This window comes from Notamacropus eugenii, chromosome 4, assembly GCF_028372415.1.
Source record: "Notamacropus eugenii isolate mMacEug1 chromosome 4, mMacEug1.pri_v2, whole genome shotgun sequence".
Taxonomy (NCBI): Eukaryota; Metazoa; Chordata; class Mammalia; order Diprotodontia; family Macropodidae; genus Notamacropus; species Notamacropus eugenii.
The window spans coordinates 20,366,150-20,382,115 of NC_092875.1; the positions used below are offsets into that span (position 1 = coordinate 20,366,150).

Sequence of the window (15,966 nt, forward strand, 5' to 3'; positions counted from 1 at the left end):
TTGGCACAATAACCCTGCCACTTCGGTACTATTAACACCTCCCTTTTAGAAGTGAGGAAACCGAGGCAATATGAGGGTAAATGACTTGACCAGAGTAACACAGTTAAGAAGTGTCTGAGACTGGGTTTGAACTCAGGGCTTCTTATCTCCTGGCCTAGCACTCTGTGCTTTGTTGTGTGCCACTCCCTGCTTCATTTTTCTCTCCTCCCCTCCTCTCCCCTCCCTTCACCTCCCCCATTCCCCTTCTCTCCCCTCTCCTCCCCTCCTCTCCTCTCCCAAAACCTTAAACCTATTGCACTCTGAAGCTGGGACGCCAATGGGGCCCTACCAAAGGGCTCTCCTGGACCCTCCTGGCTTTAGAGTGATTATCAACAGTAACTGTTGCTGTTTCCCTCCCAGCCTGATGTCTCTCTTTTCCTTGGCTTCATTAAAGGGGTCATGCCCCATCTACTTCTTAAACAGGCCTATTCAATGAATGGGCATTGCCTCACTTTACGTGAGTGCCTGCATAGACCTTGGCCTAAAGGGCCCAAGGTCTCCCAGTGCATCCTGGGTCTTCTCCAGCTATCTTGATGAATATCTGGTCACTGGATTCAGATGGCTCTGGAGGAGAAGTGAGGCTGGTGACCTGCACAACCCTCCCTCACTCAAAACAAAGTCAAGTGCAAGTCATGTCATCATTTCTCTGATGGCATGGTCTTCTGCGGCAACGAAGGATGAACACAAGTACCTAGCACTTTGCCTGGAATATAGTAGATGTTTAACAAATGCCTGTCAATTGATTGATAGATCATGGATTTTGTAGCATTAGAAAGAGCTGGAAGGATTTCTGAGATCACTTCATCCACCTCATGTTTGGAGAAACCAATGCCCATAGTGCTCTTCCTCAGGTTACCCGGGTCATAAGCAGTAGAGTGAAGTCATTGCTATGGGTAAAAGGAATGAATGCAAATGAATTTTTTAAAATAGACCCCAAGATGTCTCCTCCCACCCTTACAGTACATTTGGGGGGCTTGACCAGATAATCCCATGGTCTCATCAAACCATTTCTCCCAGTGCTGTAATTATTGTCTCCAATATTCTTTAGAGTTCTTCTCTAGTGCCCCCTAGAAGGTGTCCACCACACCACATGAATGAGCAATTGGGTTTGAGTGGTGGGTGCTAGATCTGGGGGCTGTCCATCACCTTGCAAAGGCTCTATGGGAGTAGGGACAAAATTGAATCCCCTATGAAACCTTAGCATCTGACCTTCACTTGACCAAGAGTGTCTCTAATAACCAACTCTTCCTAGAGTCTATCTCCCTTATTCTCCTCTCCTCCCAAGTTGAGAAAAAAGAGCTGTTGCCTCTCAAAGAATAAGGAGGAAATCTGTACTGTTTGGGGTCCCATCAATGACACTGCCTATGTATGTGTTGTCGGGAATGTAGATGATATTGAGCATACACATGGAGGTTGGGCATATTTGAAAGATTGCTTGACTGTTAGGAGTTAGGAGTTTCTGCCACCACCACTCATTTAATTTGATTCAGTAAGCTTGTATTAATCATCTGTTGTGTGTCAGGCACTGAGCTAGATGCCAGAGATATAAAGACAAAAGTAGAAACACTTCTTACTCTCAAGGAGCTTACAGAATCATAAATTTAGGGACTTCAGAGATCAGCAAAATAAGCCCCTTCACTTTACATGTAATACTAGCTCCCCTGGTTTCCCCAAGTGAGATCCAGGTGTGTTACATCTCACCCTTCCTCCAGGGTTCTGTGGTTCCATTAAGGGGGTTCAAAAGTGTCTGATCTCTATTATTGGCTTAAGCCCCAGTGGTTGTGTCTCCCCAATTTTAGGGGGTCTCTATCACCTCTGTTCTATCTAACCATTTAACAGATTAACTTTTACAAAAGAATATTTGCTTCAAAGAATATCATATAAACACCACGCCCAGTATCTGGGGGGGATATAATGCCTCTTAAATCATATCAATATGTGAGAAGGGTGGGGGATTAAGTAATAGCTTAACTCACTTCTTATGTTGTTATAGAGTTCCAAGTCCAATAAGTATCCTCTCTTCCCCCTTCCCAGCTCATGCTCTGGCACCCCAATTTCTCAGGACTTCCCTGCTGGGTTGATAACGTCTGACCTAGAATCCTGGCTTCAAGGTCACTGTGGCTTATCCCAGGCCCAGGATTCCACTGACTAAATCTAGAAGTAAAGAAAACAAAAGAGAGAACCAAACCCCAACCCAATCCAATTCCTGGGATCTCAGGACCTATGCCCAGTTTAATGCCTGGTGTCCATGCTATGGGTGAATAAAGCCTTCATTCCTGGACACTGGGATGAGAGGATGATTGTGCCTCAAGTAGATTTAAAGACACAGTGGAAGGGAAGAGGCTGATCTTACCCACTTGTTAGGGAAACTCAGAATGTCTTCTCCTAGAAGCAAGCCTCTGCTGTCTCCTCCAGGGGTCCTTCCATGTTAGGTGATAGGGCATGCACAAATCCCCATTACAGACAGAGGAGGGAACTGAGACAGATAGAGATTAAGTTAAACATACATCTGATAAAGTGTCTTTGGTACAGTAGATAGAGCACTGGGCTTGGAATCAGGAAGATTCATGGGTTCAAATCTGGCCTCTGATACTTCCTAGCTGAATGACCCTGGGCAATCACTTAACGCTATTTGCCTCAGTTTCTTCATTTGTACAATGAGCTGGAGAAGCAAATCTCTGCCAGGAAAAACCTAAAATGGGATCACAAAGAGTTAGGCATGACCGATATGACTGAACAATGACAACCTTGACTTCAAGTTTACTATACTACACTGAACCAAACTGCCTTTTATTCTCCTAAGGGAAATAACAGGTAGGAACACAGATAAGCAAATAATTGAGGAAAAACAAAGACCAAAATTTAATGACTGAGGGATCAAGAAAAGCTTCTTATAGCACCTGGCATTCCAAGAGGTAGAGGGAAAGAGGAAGGCATGGGGCACAGCCTGGACAAAGACCTCAGAGCAGGATGCCACACCTAGAGAACAGCAAACCAGACAGCTTGACATAAAAGAATAATGTGAAATGTTTAGAAAGATAGATCAGGATCACATCATGAGGAAGTTTAAATGCCCAACAGAGGAGTTAATTTTTTTATATACAATAGTAGAACTAGGGAACCATTGATGCTTCTTGGGTGGGGATGGCAAATTATCAAACTTGAGCTTTTAGGAATATCAATTGGGCAGCTTTGTGAAGGATGAACTGGAGATGTAGAAGCTATCCTGCCTTATTGGCTAAAACAATAGTCCAGTGAGAGGTGATTAGGGCCCGGACTAGGGTGGTCTCTATGTAAGTAGGAAAAAGACAAGTGTGAGAGATGCTATGGGAGCAAAAATCAACAAGCAGGGCAAAGACAAGGAGGGAGATGAAGATGTATGTGGGGGAGCCACAAGCCAGAGTGGGACTGGAGACCCTATAGAGTGGTCCTTGAGCACACCTTGCTCCTTCTTTTGCCAAAACCTTCCCTGCTTTCTTGCAGTGGGTAGTTTTCAGTTCCATTCACAGCCATCTGCCCACCTCCCTCCCAGCGCAGCTGGGTACCTGTCTTCCACAGGCTGAACCAGGGATTTTGATCCAGCTTTTACCTGGGCATGGATCCACAGCTGGCATATTATCAGTGCCAGGCTCTGTTGCACTCTCTCATTCACAAACCCAGGAAGAAAGACAGACAGATGGCAGTCGCTCCCCCTCCTCAGAACAATCCTGCCAAGTGGAATCGGGAGGGGAATTGGCATTTAACCGAGTTCTTTGTGTGGATTCGGAATGCAGGCTTTCTCCATGTGTTTTCTACTTAAGCTCTGTACTCAGGATCTGGGGGCCCCTGTGGGCATCAGGGTGGGCAGGTGGGCAGATATGTGCTCCTGATGACTAGAGGTCTGTGGACATTCATGTGTCCATAAAACATGACAAAACCTGCATGAAAGTTGGTGATACCACTGAGGCCCTTGAGAGCAGGGATTGGTACATTTTTTCTTGTATCCCCAACATCTAGCATACAATAGGCACTTAATAAATGCTTAGGAGTTAGATTATGTGGTGTGTACGCATGTTCTATGCATATATGTAGACAGTGAAAACACAAATGGAAGTGCACCACCAATTAATGTAATCTCTGAAGGTACAGACATTTTAATTGAATCAATCAATCAATCAACAGAGCAAATTAAGTATTAAAGCATTTTCCTACAACCTCAACCCCACGTATGGAAAGTGCTGAATGAATATGAAGGTGTCATTAGACTGTGACATCAATCACCATCATGATGAAAACTAGCATTTATACGGAACCTTAAGATTTGCAAAGTCCCATAGATAGGAACTCATTGGATCCTCACAACAACCTTATTATTATTATCTTCTTTACAGATGAGGGGACTGAGACAGAGATAGGTGAAGTGACTTGCCCAGGGTCACACAGCAAATACATGTCTGAAACAGGATTTAAACTCAGATCTTCCTAATTCCAAATCCCACATTCTATCCATTGAGCCAATGAGCTGTCTTTTGGCTACTGGATGGAGGGCAGATAATGCCATAGGAAACACTGATTGGTTGACAGGTTCTAATTCTATCTCTTAGGCTGCAGATGAAGTAAGTGTTATGGTGTCTCAAAAAAGCAGTGAAATCCATCTAGCTGTGGAAGAGCTTGTTGGTGGTGGTGGTGGTGGTGGTGGTGGTGTTGGTATTGGTGGTAATGGTCATTCTTGAAGAGGGCCAATGACATCATGAGTTGGATTTGATGAGGCAGAGTTGCACCCATTGGCTTCCCTCTGTCCTCCAGAGTCATCAAATCCAGTAGCAGAACAAAGATCAAGATGACTGGCCATGACCCAAAATATAGTGGGTAGAAGACTTGTTGTTTCTCCTTTATTCTGGAAGAGGACCATGACATGTAAGTGAATTGGATTTAAGTGAGGAAGGATTGTGCAAAGTCACCAGCCTCACTTTCTCCTCTGGAGCCATCTGGGTCCAGTGGTTAGATATGTATCAGGATGACTGGAGATGGCCTGGGATGCAGTGGGAGACCTTGGTCTTTTTAAGCTAAGGACTTTAATAAGTCTTAGTTTGACTGAGGCAATGCCCATTCAGTGATTAAGGTTAGGTGAGTGGAAGAGCTACTCTGGGAGATAAGGACTCTGAGAAACAATTGCTCTTTGTAGAGAGGAGCTCTCCCCTCCATTTCCCTTTCCTCCCCTTGTTTCCCCCTCCTTCCCCTCTCTTCCCATGCCCTCCAATCCCCGTCAGTTCTTTCCCATCTCCTCTCCTCTTATCCCCTCCCTTCCCTTCCAATTCCTCTCCCATCTCATTCCATAATACCATTTGTGTTCTTGACCTCATCACCTTAGTAATGTAAATTTGTGCCCCCTCTCTCCATGGATCTTGGGTGTACTTGTGAAAATCCACCCCAGACTTATCAGGTGAATGGTTTTCCACCAACTATGCCACCTTAATAAACCCCTTTTAAAACAGCCAATTAAGTCTGAGTGACTAACTGGTAACAGGAAGCACACTGTGGGAGCCTGTGAACAACAGCCCTAGAAATATAACCCCTCACAATTACTCCTAGAATCCATAAACAGCTGCTCTCTGGCAATGATAAACTAAAATGCTTAGCACAGTGCTGGCAAATAGTGGGTGTTTTATAAATGTTGACTATTATTATTAAATATGCACACACCACTGAAACTCAGCATGGAGTACTAGATGGGGAGCCAGATGGGCACTAGGAAGATCTGGGTTCAAATTCCACCTTTGATGCATGCTGGTTGTGTGAGTTCTCAGTGCACCTAAATCCAATTCAATTGCAGGTCAAGACATCACCCTCACAATGTCATTGGTCCTCTTCAAAAAGGAAGGATGAACAAAAAGAAGTTGCAGAGAATGTGAAGACCTACATTAGTAGAGAGAGTTTCCTCACCTGGGAGTCTGCTATACTAACAAAATCATAGAGCCAGTCCCTCATCCTATCCCTTTCTGTGTCCTAGCTTATCTTGCTGCCATGACACATGATGCATAACATTCTCTGAAGAGTGAAAAATGCATATCATGCCCAGGGAAATGGGGAGGCACCTGGTGGGTATGAGTGGGCTCTGCCTTAGAACCTTTGAAGGACAAGAAGATTAAAAGATGGCATCAGGGAGGTGGATGGAGAGAAAATGAGCTGGTCTTTATGGCATGGATGGGGGTAGACAGGTGGGAGTGCTCCACAGGTATCTTTGAGGTATCAGGAGAAAACAAAGAAGGAGGATCTTCTGAGCAAACTTATGGGAGGACCATTGGATGGATGGGCTGGCCTAGATGGGTTGCAGGTGATGTGACTGAAGGGAACTCCCAAAGGGATGAGGCAGCAGATCCATTTGAACATACCATGCTGTCTCCTATTGCAGGAGAGGGAGAAGGACTGGAATGCGATTTCAATGGTGAATGAACTCTCACCTCCACAAGCTCTCTCTACCAAGCAGGGCAGTCCCTTCCCTGAAACTTAGGATCTGAGAGACACTGGGAGGTCAAGTGCCTTGCCCAGAGCTGCACAGCCAGGAGGCTCCAAAGATGGGATTTGAACCCAGGTTTTTCTAACTCTGAGTCCAGCTCTCTGTCCACTGCTGTCTAATTCCAATAGAAACAAGGGCCATTAAACTATACATGAGAATTCCCATGGGTTGAATATTGATAAACAAAATCTCATATTAACACTATCTGAGTTCTATTATATTTTTACTTATTTTGCTAGATAGTTCCCAATTACTTTCTAAACTGGTTCCCACATGTTCCCTGGTGTTTTGACACTTCATGCCACATCCATTCCTATCATCTTGTCTCATCTTACATCTCATTATTACTATTTCATATCATATCATATCAATTATAAATTTATAACTAGAAAAGATATCAGAGATGATTTTGTACAACCCCCTTATTTTACTGATAAGGAAACCAAGAGTCAGGAAGTTTATGTTATTGTCCAACATCACACAGGTAGTTACTGTCAGAGGCAAGATTTGAACCTAGGTCATCTGATGTGGAGTCAAGGCTCTCAATATTGCACTTTCCAGCTATGGGGGCAGCATGGTACAATGGATGGAGTGTTGAAATTGGTGTCTGGAAGACCATTCTTCATTTCTATTTCTTCTACTTACTTGATGTGAGACTAACCATGGGCTGATCACTGCACCCATCTCCCAGACTTATTGTAAAGACATACATACATATATACAGATACACATAGAGATATACACACATATACATATATATGCATACATTGTAAAGTATATATATCCACACATTATGAAGACATATATACATACATATATGTATGTTTATGTGTGTGTAAATGTATATATAAATGTTTCTATATACTATATATAATAAAAATACCTATATCATTTTATATATGCAGATTATATATGAAGTTTTATATATGTGCATATGTATATATAATTATATATGTATGAGAAATACTTAGCAAATGTTATAGTATAATGGTAGTAGTGCTACTTACTAGAGGCCACTAGACCCTCAGTTTTCTCATTTGTAAATTGGAGATAATACCATTTATTATATCAACAATTATTATGAGGAAAGTATTTTGTAAACCTTTAAGTCTTATAGAAAAGGAAAAGGGCATTATCACCATCACTGATATTTTAACTTTAAAAAGATATGCCTTGTGTGATGCAATGAAAAGAGCTATGGGCTTGGGTGAAAGGATATGGGTTCAGATCTTGACTGTTGTCTCTTGAATGTGTGACCTTGGGTACATTTCTTCAACTCACTGAACCTCAGTTTTCTCACCTGTGTGATAAAGAGCTGAACCTAGATGACCTCTAAGGTATCTTTAGACTCTATATCTGTAATTCAAATAGAGGATATAGGACATGGGAAATATGTGCACACATGTAGGATTTGGCATGTGCAAATACCAAGGCATGTGAGAGTCTATATAAGAGAAAGGAAAACCCAAACTCTGAATATCAGACCCTGTCATGTCCAAAAAGGGACGTGATGATTTGGATTCTATCTAACAAGTACCACCACCTAATTCTTAGGACCAGGTGTCCTTGTTAGGTAATGGACACATTGAAAACATACCCTATTTTAGGTTCCAGATACAGGTGATTAAAAGGGTCAGAACTAGTCTCCTTCCTCACAAGTGGGCCTGATATCAAACCAACCCAAAGATTTTGTTATGAATCCTGATCCTGGACTTTATGATATCATTCCCCACCTCCTACATCTGAATAGATGCACCTGTTCCACTCAACAATGGAGATCAAGGAGAAGACAGAGGCCACACTCATTCAAAGAAGCCATCATGGTTTATTCTGTATAAATCACTGTCCAAACTCCAGCACCTCTTACAAAATAAATCCTCAGGCTTATCAGAATCCATTGGGAAATATTTCGGTGACATTGCCTGGAGACAGGCAGATGCAGGGGCCGCCTGCGTATTTCTCTTTGAAAAGCTGAACAGCAGGGAAAGCTCTTCAGGAACTCGAGACTCTGGATGCTGGAAAGGAAATCCAGGTGTGAGTAGAGGTCTATGATATCTAAAGCAAGAAAATATGGAATAATATGTCCATTCAATTTGTAGCTGCCATCAGCCCATGGCTCAGGTGTCACTTTCTTCAGAACTCCACTTGGGAGTGCTCTCCCCACCCATGCAATTACTCTGCATTTATTCTGCCATATTTTGCAAATGCTTTGCTCTACACACCTTGTTTTCTTCTACCACAGTGTAAGCTCCCTGAAGGCAAGGAGTTTTTATTTTTGTCTTTGTATTCTAGCACAATACATGATCCATAGTAAGAACTAAATAAATGCTTGTATGAGGAGGGAAGGAAGAAAGGAAGGAAGGAAGGAAGGAAGGAAGGAAGGAAGGAAGGAAGGAAGGAAGGAAGGAAGGAAGGAAGGAAGGAAGGAAGGAAGGAAAAAGAGGAGACTACATTGCCCAAAGGACCTACGGGAGGCGGTATGGGTACACGGGAAAGAGCTTGGATTTGGAGTCAGAGGCTCTGGGTTCTGTGAAAACGGGATGAAGGAAGTCAAGGAGAACCATTCACCTGTTTCAAAATTGAATGGAGGCCACAGAAACAGTGACCAACTTTGTTGGATGAGGGGAAGGATACAGTTTTTAGCTCTCATCTTTCTGTCTGGCACTGGGAATATGCTAACAATAGCCAAAGTTGTCTCTGGGGGAAATCAATGGGTCACTCAAACGTTGGCTGGGCAAATCTCCAACTTCTTCCTGCTGATTCATTTCCTCATCATTCAAGAACTTACCTCCTTCAGGAAGCTTTCCCTGAGGATGCCGGTCACCTGTCCACTTGCTGACCACCCATGGTACTTATTTTCTGCAGTATGAGAATTGTGGGAATTGAGTGAACCACACTGATTCCATCTTGTGACTCAATTCCGAATCTAGCTGTTACCTTTCTATTCAATTATGATTTCTGTCTTGTGAGAAAACTTTATTCAATTATGGGAATTGTGAGAAAACCTTATTGTATTGTTTGAAACTAGCCATGCATGTTTGAAAACCTGGGGCACCTACCTGCTGCTTAGAAACCGTTAACTAAGAACCTGGGTTATGCTTACCAGAAACCCAGTCAGACCCAAAGTTTGATGTAAGGAGTTTTCTCACAATTGTACATTTCAAGCAACACATATGTCTTATCTGAAAACTGGTCCCATACTGGTCAATTAGCTACTATTTCCTTGTTTCTTTGATCCACTACAGACATTTGGAGTGTGTGTGTAAGGAGAGTAGGGCACTTCTTTTTCTGATTTCAGGGAATTGATGTTTGCTCCTTTCTCCCATCTCATAAAGCACCTAATCTTTCCTCCAATTAGAATCAGATTACCTAATCTTGTATCCAGGTTTATATCATTTAACGGTTTTCTTTTAATGCAGAAAAATCTGTTTCCCCTGTATTCAGGGCCCAGGCCCAAGCTGAGGGGCCTGGTCCTGATTTGTTATACAATTACATGCACTGCTTCATAAATGGATTTGCTCAAACCTTTGTTTCTTCAATTATTTCAGATTTTACCCATCATGACACCCACGCATAGAGGCATTTGATTATTAGTGGTTGAATACCAGGATTATCTGATCCAATCACCCCATGTTATGGATGGACAAATTGAGACCAGAGAATTTGCCAATATCCCTTCATGCTTAACAGTTATAAGATATAAGATCGATTTAGAGCTCAGAGTATCCTCAGAAGCCATTCAGTTCAACCTACCCATTTTTCAGAAGAGAAAGCTGAGGCCTGGAAAGGTGTAGTGATTTGCCCAAGCTTGTAAGTAACAGTCAGAATTTGAATTCAGCTCTTGGGATTCTGACATCAGTGCTTGGGGTTCAGAGTTTTTTGCAGTATACCACAAATCAGGAAGATCTGGGTTTGACTCCCACTGCTGAACATCTACCTAGTGTCAGATGAGCAAGTGGTTTCACCTTAGTCCTCAGTGTCTTCTTCAATAGGGACAATGGAGAAGTTAACACATTTGTCCAGGATCAACTGACCAGTAGGAGTCAGAGGACAGGATTTGACTTGAGGTCATCTGATCTCTGACATTGGTCTCCATCCACTGTGTCAGAGTGCATCTCAGAAGGGACCTTAGAATGGAGAATGTCAGAACTAGCAGAAGGGCATTAGAACAGGGGATGTCAGGGCTGGGAGGGGCTTTAGAACTGAGAATGTCAGAACTTGAAGAGCCTTCAGGGCTCTGGACACTGGGATCAGATCCTACCCATGACACTGCCTGTGTGACCTTGGGCAAATTCTAAACTTCTCTGGTCCTTAGTTTCCTCATCCAAAAATTTGGAAATGACTGCTAAGGTTTCTTCCAGCTTTTAATCTATAATCCTCATCAAATTCACCCCTTATAGATAGGAGCAAAATTAGGGTCAGAGAAGTTAGGGTCTTCCCCAAGGTCACATAGGTATAAGAGGCCGAGTTGAGTGGTTGGTGGTGGTGGTTACATATTTATGAGCCAATAGTATGTCTCCCTTGGACACATTTGCCATATGGAAATAAGGTCACATTGTCCATTTCCAGGCCTGGCCTGAGGAAATGAAACATAGGAATAGTTTTTAATTCATTAGGATAATTTGTTAGGATAATTACACTCACTGAGCTCCTCATCAAAGGTCTGACTTTTTTAAAAAAACAGGTAGGCGAGAGAGGACCAACACAAGATGTTGAACTAGTCTCCAAGGAAACATTGGTTCCTCCTGGGTCATCCCATCTCTCCATGACCTTTGAAGACTCTCTCCCTAATTCCTGGGAGTGTGATCAAGTAAATAAAGCTCTTATCATTTGGTAATTGAGAGCAGGAAAAAGACTTCTGTTGAGACATAAGCTCATTTGGACATGACTTGTCCTGTCCATGACAGAGGAGGAGAGGCATCTTTAGAATGAGCTAACTTGGCTTTCTCATGAAGAAGAAGAGCTAGCCACCCTTCCTGGCAAGGAGTCTCTTGCCCAGTTGGAGCGATCCTGGCAGATGGGGGTTGGGGGGCCAGACCTCTGGGCATCTGACCTCACTTAATCACAACTCCATTTCTTGGAGTTCAGAGGGGAAACACTGCACAGATGCACAGGATTCTAGAACTGAAATGCTTCTCAGGCTAATTTAGATGCCTTAGATAACAATTCAGGTGGGAATATTAATTTGGACAAAAGGGGTTTAGGAATAGCCTTGAAAGATGCTTTCAGGTCCTCAAAGGAAAGGACACCTCACTCTGTTTCTGACTCTACAAGGCTGCTCTGTGACACTGACTGATTCACTTTCCCTCTCTGGGATTCCATTTCCTCCTGAAATCAGCTTTCAGGTACATACTAGATTCAGATCTGCAAACCTAGGTCACTATGATGTGTCCTTCTCCCAAAGGTGGGGGGAAGCCTGCCTCAGTGGGGGGCAGGTAGAGAAGAAGTAAATTATTTCCCTCAATCTCCAAGATGTTGAGTGGGAGAACCAAGAGTGAAAGTAGACAAGATTCTAACCTGTAGAACCATTTCCCTCTCTAATATCCATCCCCTGAGAGGCATCAAGCAGCTTTGGTCCTCATGTTCCAGGTTCCTGATAGTGAACATGGTTGAATCTGCTAGAAGCACAGTTAATTCCAGGCAAGATCATAGAATGGGAACCACTCATCTTCCCATGAGAAGCAGCAAGCTGTAGTTAAACAGCGCCTTGGCAGAACCTCAGCTTCAGTCTTGCCTCTATTACTGATTAGAGTCTCAGTTTCCTCACCTGTAAAATGACTGGAAATTAATGCCTGTCCTGCCTCCCTCACAGGGTCTGGGGGACAACATGGATGTAAATGTAAAAGAGTGTTCTGTACATTGTAAAGGCCTGCTCATAATGGTGGGGATGCATGGGGGCAGGGGGCTTATTATCATGGTCCCACCACCATACTTTCTCTACCTCCGAGAATCCAGAATTTCCTCACTGCTTCCTTCCTGTCCAACTGTCCTTCCTCCTTCTACTTCATGGACCCAACCTGGAGGCAAGGTCAACATTCTTCCAACCTCTTTCTTTTCGTCTTCCTTACCATTAAAACTAACCTTTCCGTTGTCCTCTAAGGGCCCTGTATAAAAAAGGTTAATCAGAAAAACCAATCAGTGATAGATGATGTGTTTTTCCTTTCCTAGTACCATAGCTCTTTAAAATACCCATGCATCCAAAAGGTCCTTTAGGAGAAACTTGATAATGCCAGTCTCAGGCACTGTGGAAGTGGTGTGAAAATGGGGGATGAGGGAGGAGATAATTCTTCCTCCCTTTAATCACAGCAGGAACAAGGCTAGATGTGTAACCCCATCAAGGGTATAACCCCATTCTTTTATGGATGAGTAAGTCTAGAGAACAGACTGTGGTAGCGATGCATCCAAAGTTTTTCACACACCATAAGATCTTCAAGATGAAAAGGATCTTACAGGTCACTGAGTTCAACTCAGACCTAATCTGGGCATAACCAGTAATATCTCAGAGAAAGGAGAAAAGAGAAGAAAGATGTGTTTGGGGCTTGTGCCCTGAAAAGATGTTAGGTGAATGTCTGATACCTATGTTTTTCAGGTCATAGGAAGGTGCATGGGTGTGAAGGAGAACAACTTGGACCAGAAGGGATAAGATTTAATCTTCTTAGTTTCAGAGCTGGAGGTATCAGATAAGACAATTTCAGCTCCATCTGAAGATGTGTTTCCTACCAGTGAGAGTTGGACAAGGGTGAAATGAGTTGACTTGGGAGAGACATTGAATTTCCCATTAGTAAAGTCTTCCAACAGAGGGCAGATGACAACTTGGGGGAAATGCCAAGAGGAAGCTGCTCAGAGAGGAATTCTGGTGTTGTGGAAAGAGCACTGGATTTGGAGTAAGAGGACCCTAGTTTAAATTCCATCTCCTGAGACTCAGTACCTGTGTGACCTTAGGTGAGTCTCAATCTCTCTGGGCCTCTATTTCCTCATCTATAAAGGGAGTGGGATGAACAAAATGACCTCTGAGGTCTTTTCCAGCTCAGGACCAAAGATCCTGAAAGTCTGGCTCTCAGGTCTGTGATACCCATGGAGCATTCTTGATTCTCACTAAAACTGAGGTGATATTTATAAAATGCTCCACAAACTTGAAAGCACTATATAGGTGCTATTATTATAATAATGCCTGTTTGTGAAGTTACTTTTAAATGAATTTTATCTTATCAAAAACTTTGACAAGTTGTAGATGAGACTAAACTTTTTAAATGGGAAAACTCTAAAAACACACATCTCAAGAGAAAAATGTTGATGGTGCGAATGAAATTCAACTGCATCATCTGGGTTTCTAGTAGGCCAAGAGACCAGTGTTGCTGCTCTGAACCCGCTTTTCAGAGTCTGACATTGGTGTCTTTTACCTGGATCATTCCCTACTTCGGGAGATATTTCTTCATGATGCTCTCCACCTCATTTTGCTTCTCGGGATCCATCCATGTTCCATATCGGGGTCTCCTATCACTCTCCTCATCTTTCTTTAGGGATCCTGGGCGGCTTTTGACGCTGTCTGCACTCCTGTATGACATGGCAGAACTCGAAGATGATGAAGAGTCAGACAGATGACCTGTGTCTTCCTTGGGTTCCAAGTTTTCCCGGAAGGCACCACTACTTCCTGAGAACAGACGATCTGGAGAAGCCTCACTTTTATACCTACTGGTCCCAGGCATCAGATCATCTCCTCTGTCCCTCCTGGCTATTCTGGGAGAGTTAGATTTCCTGATGGCTGGGACATAGTCATCAAAACTCACTCTGGGTTTCTGTTCATATCTTGGCAGCTTCCAAGCCAGCAAGTCAGGTTCCAAAGGCTCATTCAACAGGTTGGAGAATCTTCTGTTCTGAAAGACTAGGGATTCTTTTCCCAGGTCTGGGTCCTCTGCTTCCTCTAGGGGTGTATCAATGCATGGCCTCCGAAGGCGCAGCTTGGACTGGGCAAACTTCCCGAGGCTGTCTCCCACTGATGAGCTCAACCTCCTGCTGAAACTATCTTCCGTATTCTCAGATGCTAAGAGTGAATCACAAGATCTGTAAATTGATTTTGGAGGAGCAGGCAAAGAAAGGGAAGGGTCAGATTTATCAGAGGAGAGACACTTGAGGCTGGTGGACCTTAACAGCCCAGATCGTGAACTTTCTGTCTCAGGTTCCAGAGATGACTTTTCTGGGACTGTCACTGTCTCCAAAGACCTCCGCAGAGATGATGCACCAGTGGTCTGATAGATGGGTAAGGTGGGCCAGTCTTCTGCTCCTAATGCAGCCTGCTCTTTCTCTGACTGTTTTCTCCGGAATCCTTCAATAAATTCAGAAAGTGCCCAAGAGGAACTTGGGAACTTTTTTTCCAAAGTCGGAGATGACATTGACGAGTGATCCTTTGACTTGCTAATTGTATCCCTCCATGTCTCAGAACTCTCATTTCCAATAGTTTTACTGTGGTCTGGACTCTGGAAGGTGAAAGGCGAGGTGGGTCGTCTGACAAAGCTTTTATCCCCTGGAGATTGTGTGTCGGTCCTCAAAGATGTTGGTTGCCTCCTCTCAGTATCTCTGGCCTCTCGGTGCATCCTAAGCCAAAAATGAAAACAGGGTCAATTGGGAATTGTGCAATTGATTACAATCCATGCAATCAGTGTGCGACTCAGGAAGGAGGAGCCCCTAGGTTATTTTTCTTCAGGACCCTCTTATCCCCACCACAATCTCAAATGAACCACATGATTTAATGCACAAATTCACACCATGCAAATGATTTCTCATTGCTTCCTGAAATGCAATTTCTGCCTATAATTAAAGCCAGCTAAGTATGCTGGAGTCAATTAGAACAGCAACTAAGATAGATGACTTAGATTTATGAGGTCCTGCATCTGATGTGATTGGACTTATCATAGTGGGTCACCCCACAAAATAAGTCCTTTGCTCCTCAGTTGATAAAGTTTGTACATGGGTGGGGGTGAGGAAGAGGAGGATTTCATCCCTTTGGGCTGAATGATAGGAACTCAGCAAACCTGGTTTTCCAAGATTCAAACAAATCCAAATTTATCCAAATAGTTGTGCTTGACACATTATGTTTGTGATTTCTTGGTGAGGGTGGGAGGGGGAAAGGGAGGTAAGGGGAGAGGGTAATTATGATCTATAAAAATAAATTAGGTGTCTGACATCAGCCCAAGAATAGGGACCACAGACATGGGGATAAACAGCTTCTGTTCTGAGGAGAAGCCAGGTTTAGCTTTCACACCAGGCGATTCTGAGGGTAACCAACACTAAGAGCACTCTAGCTCAGAGAAGAGGCAGACTTGCAATGCCACAAAATTACCCAGGCAAAGCAAAGCATTATGATTTTTACAAGGGAGAGACCGGAGCCCATTAACCTTCCCTTGAACAAACAAAAATCTATCTCCTCTCCCTCC

At 43.3% G+C, this 15,966-nt stretch overlaps 1 protein-coding gene across 1 annotated transcript in view; it reads right to left on the bottom strand.

Annotated features, from left to right (window-relative positions):
* Nucleotides 1-8,340: 8,340 nt before the first annotated feature.
* Nucleotides 8,341-15,966, bottom strand: part of MYO18B (myosin XVIIIB) — a 339,875-nt gene continuing 332,249 nt past the window's right edge. The window contains exons 41-42 of the mRNA XM_072600101.1: nt 13,936-15,127; nt 8,341-8,550 (exon numbers count right to left, since the gene is read on the bottom strand). Of these exons, the coding sequence (XP_072456202.1) occupies nt 13,948-15,127 (1,180 nt within the window). The 3' untranslated portion in view covers nt 8,341-8,550; nt 13,936-13,947. The remainder of the gene's footprint in view (nt 8,551-13,935; nt 15,128-15,966) is intronic.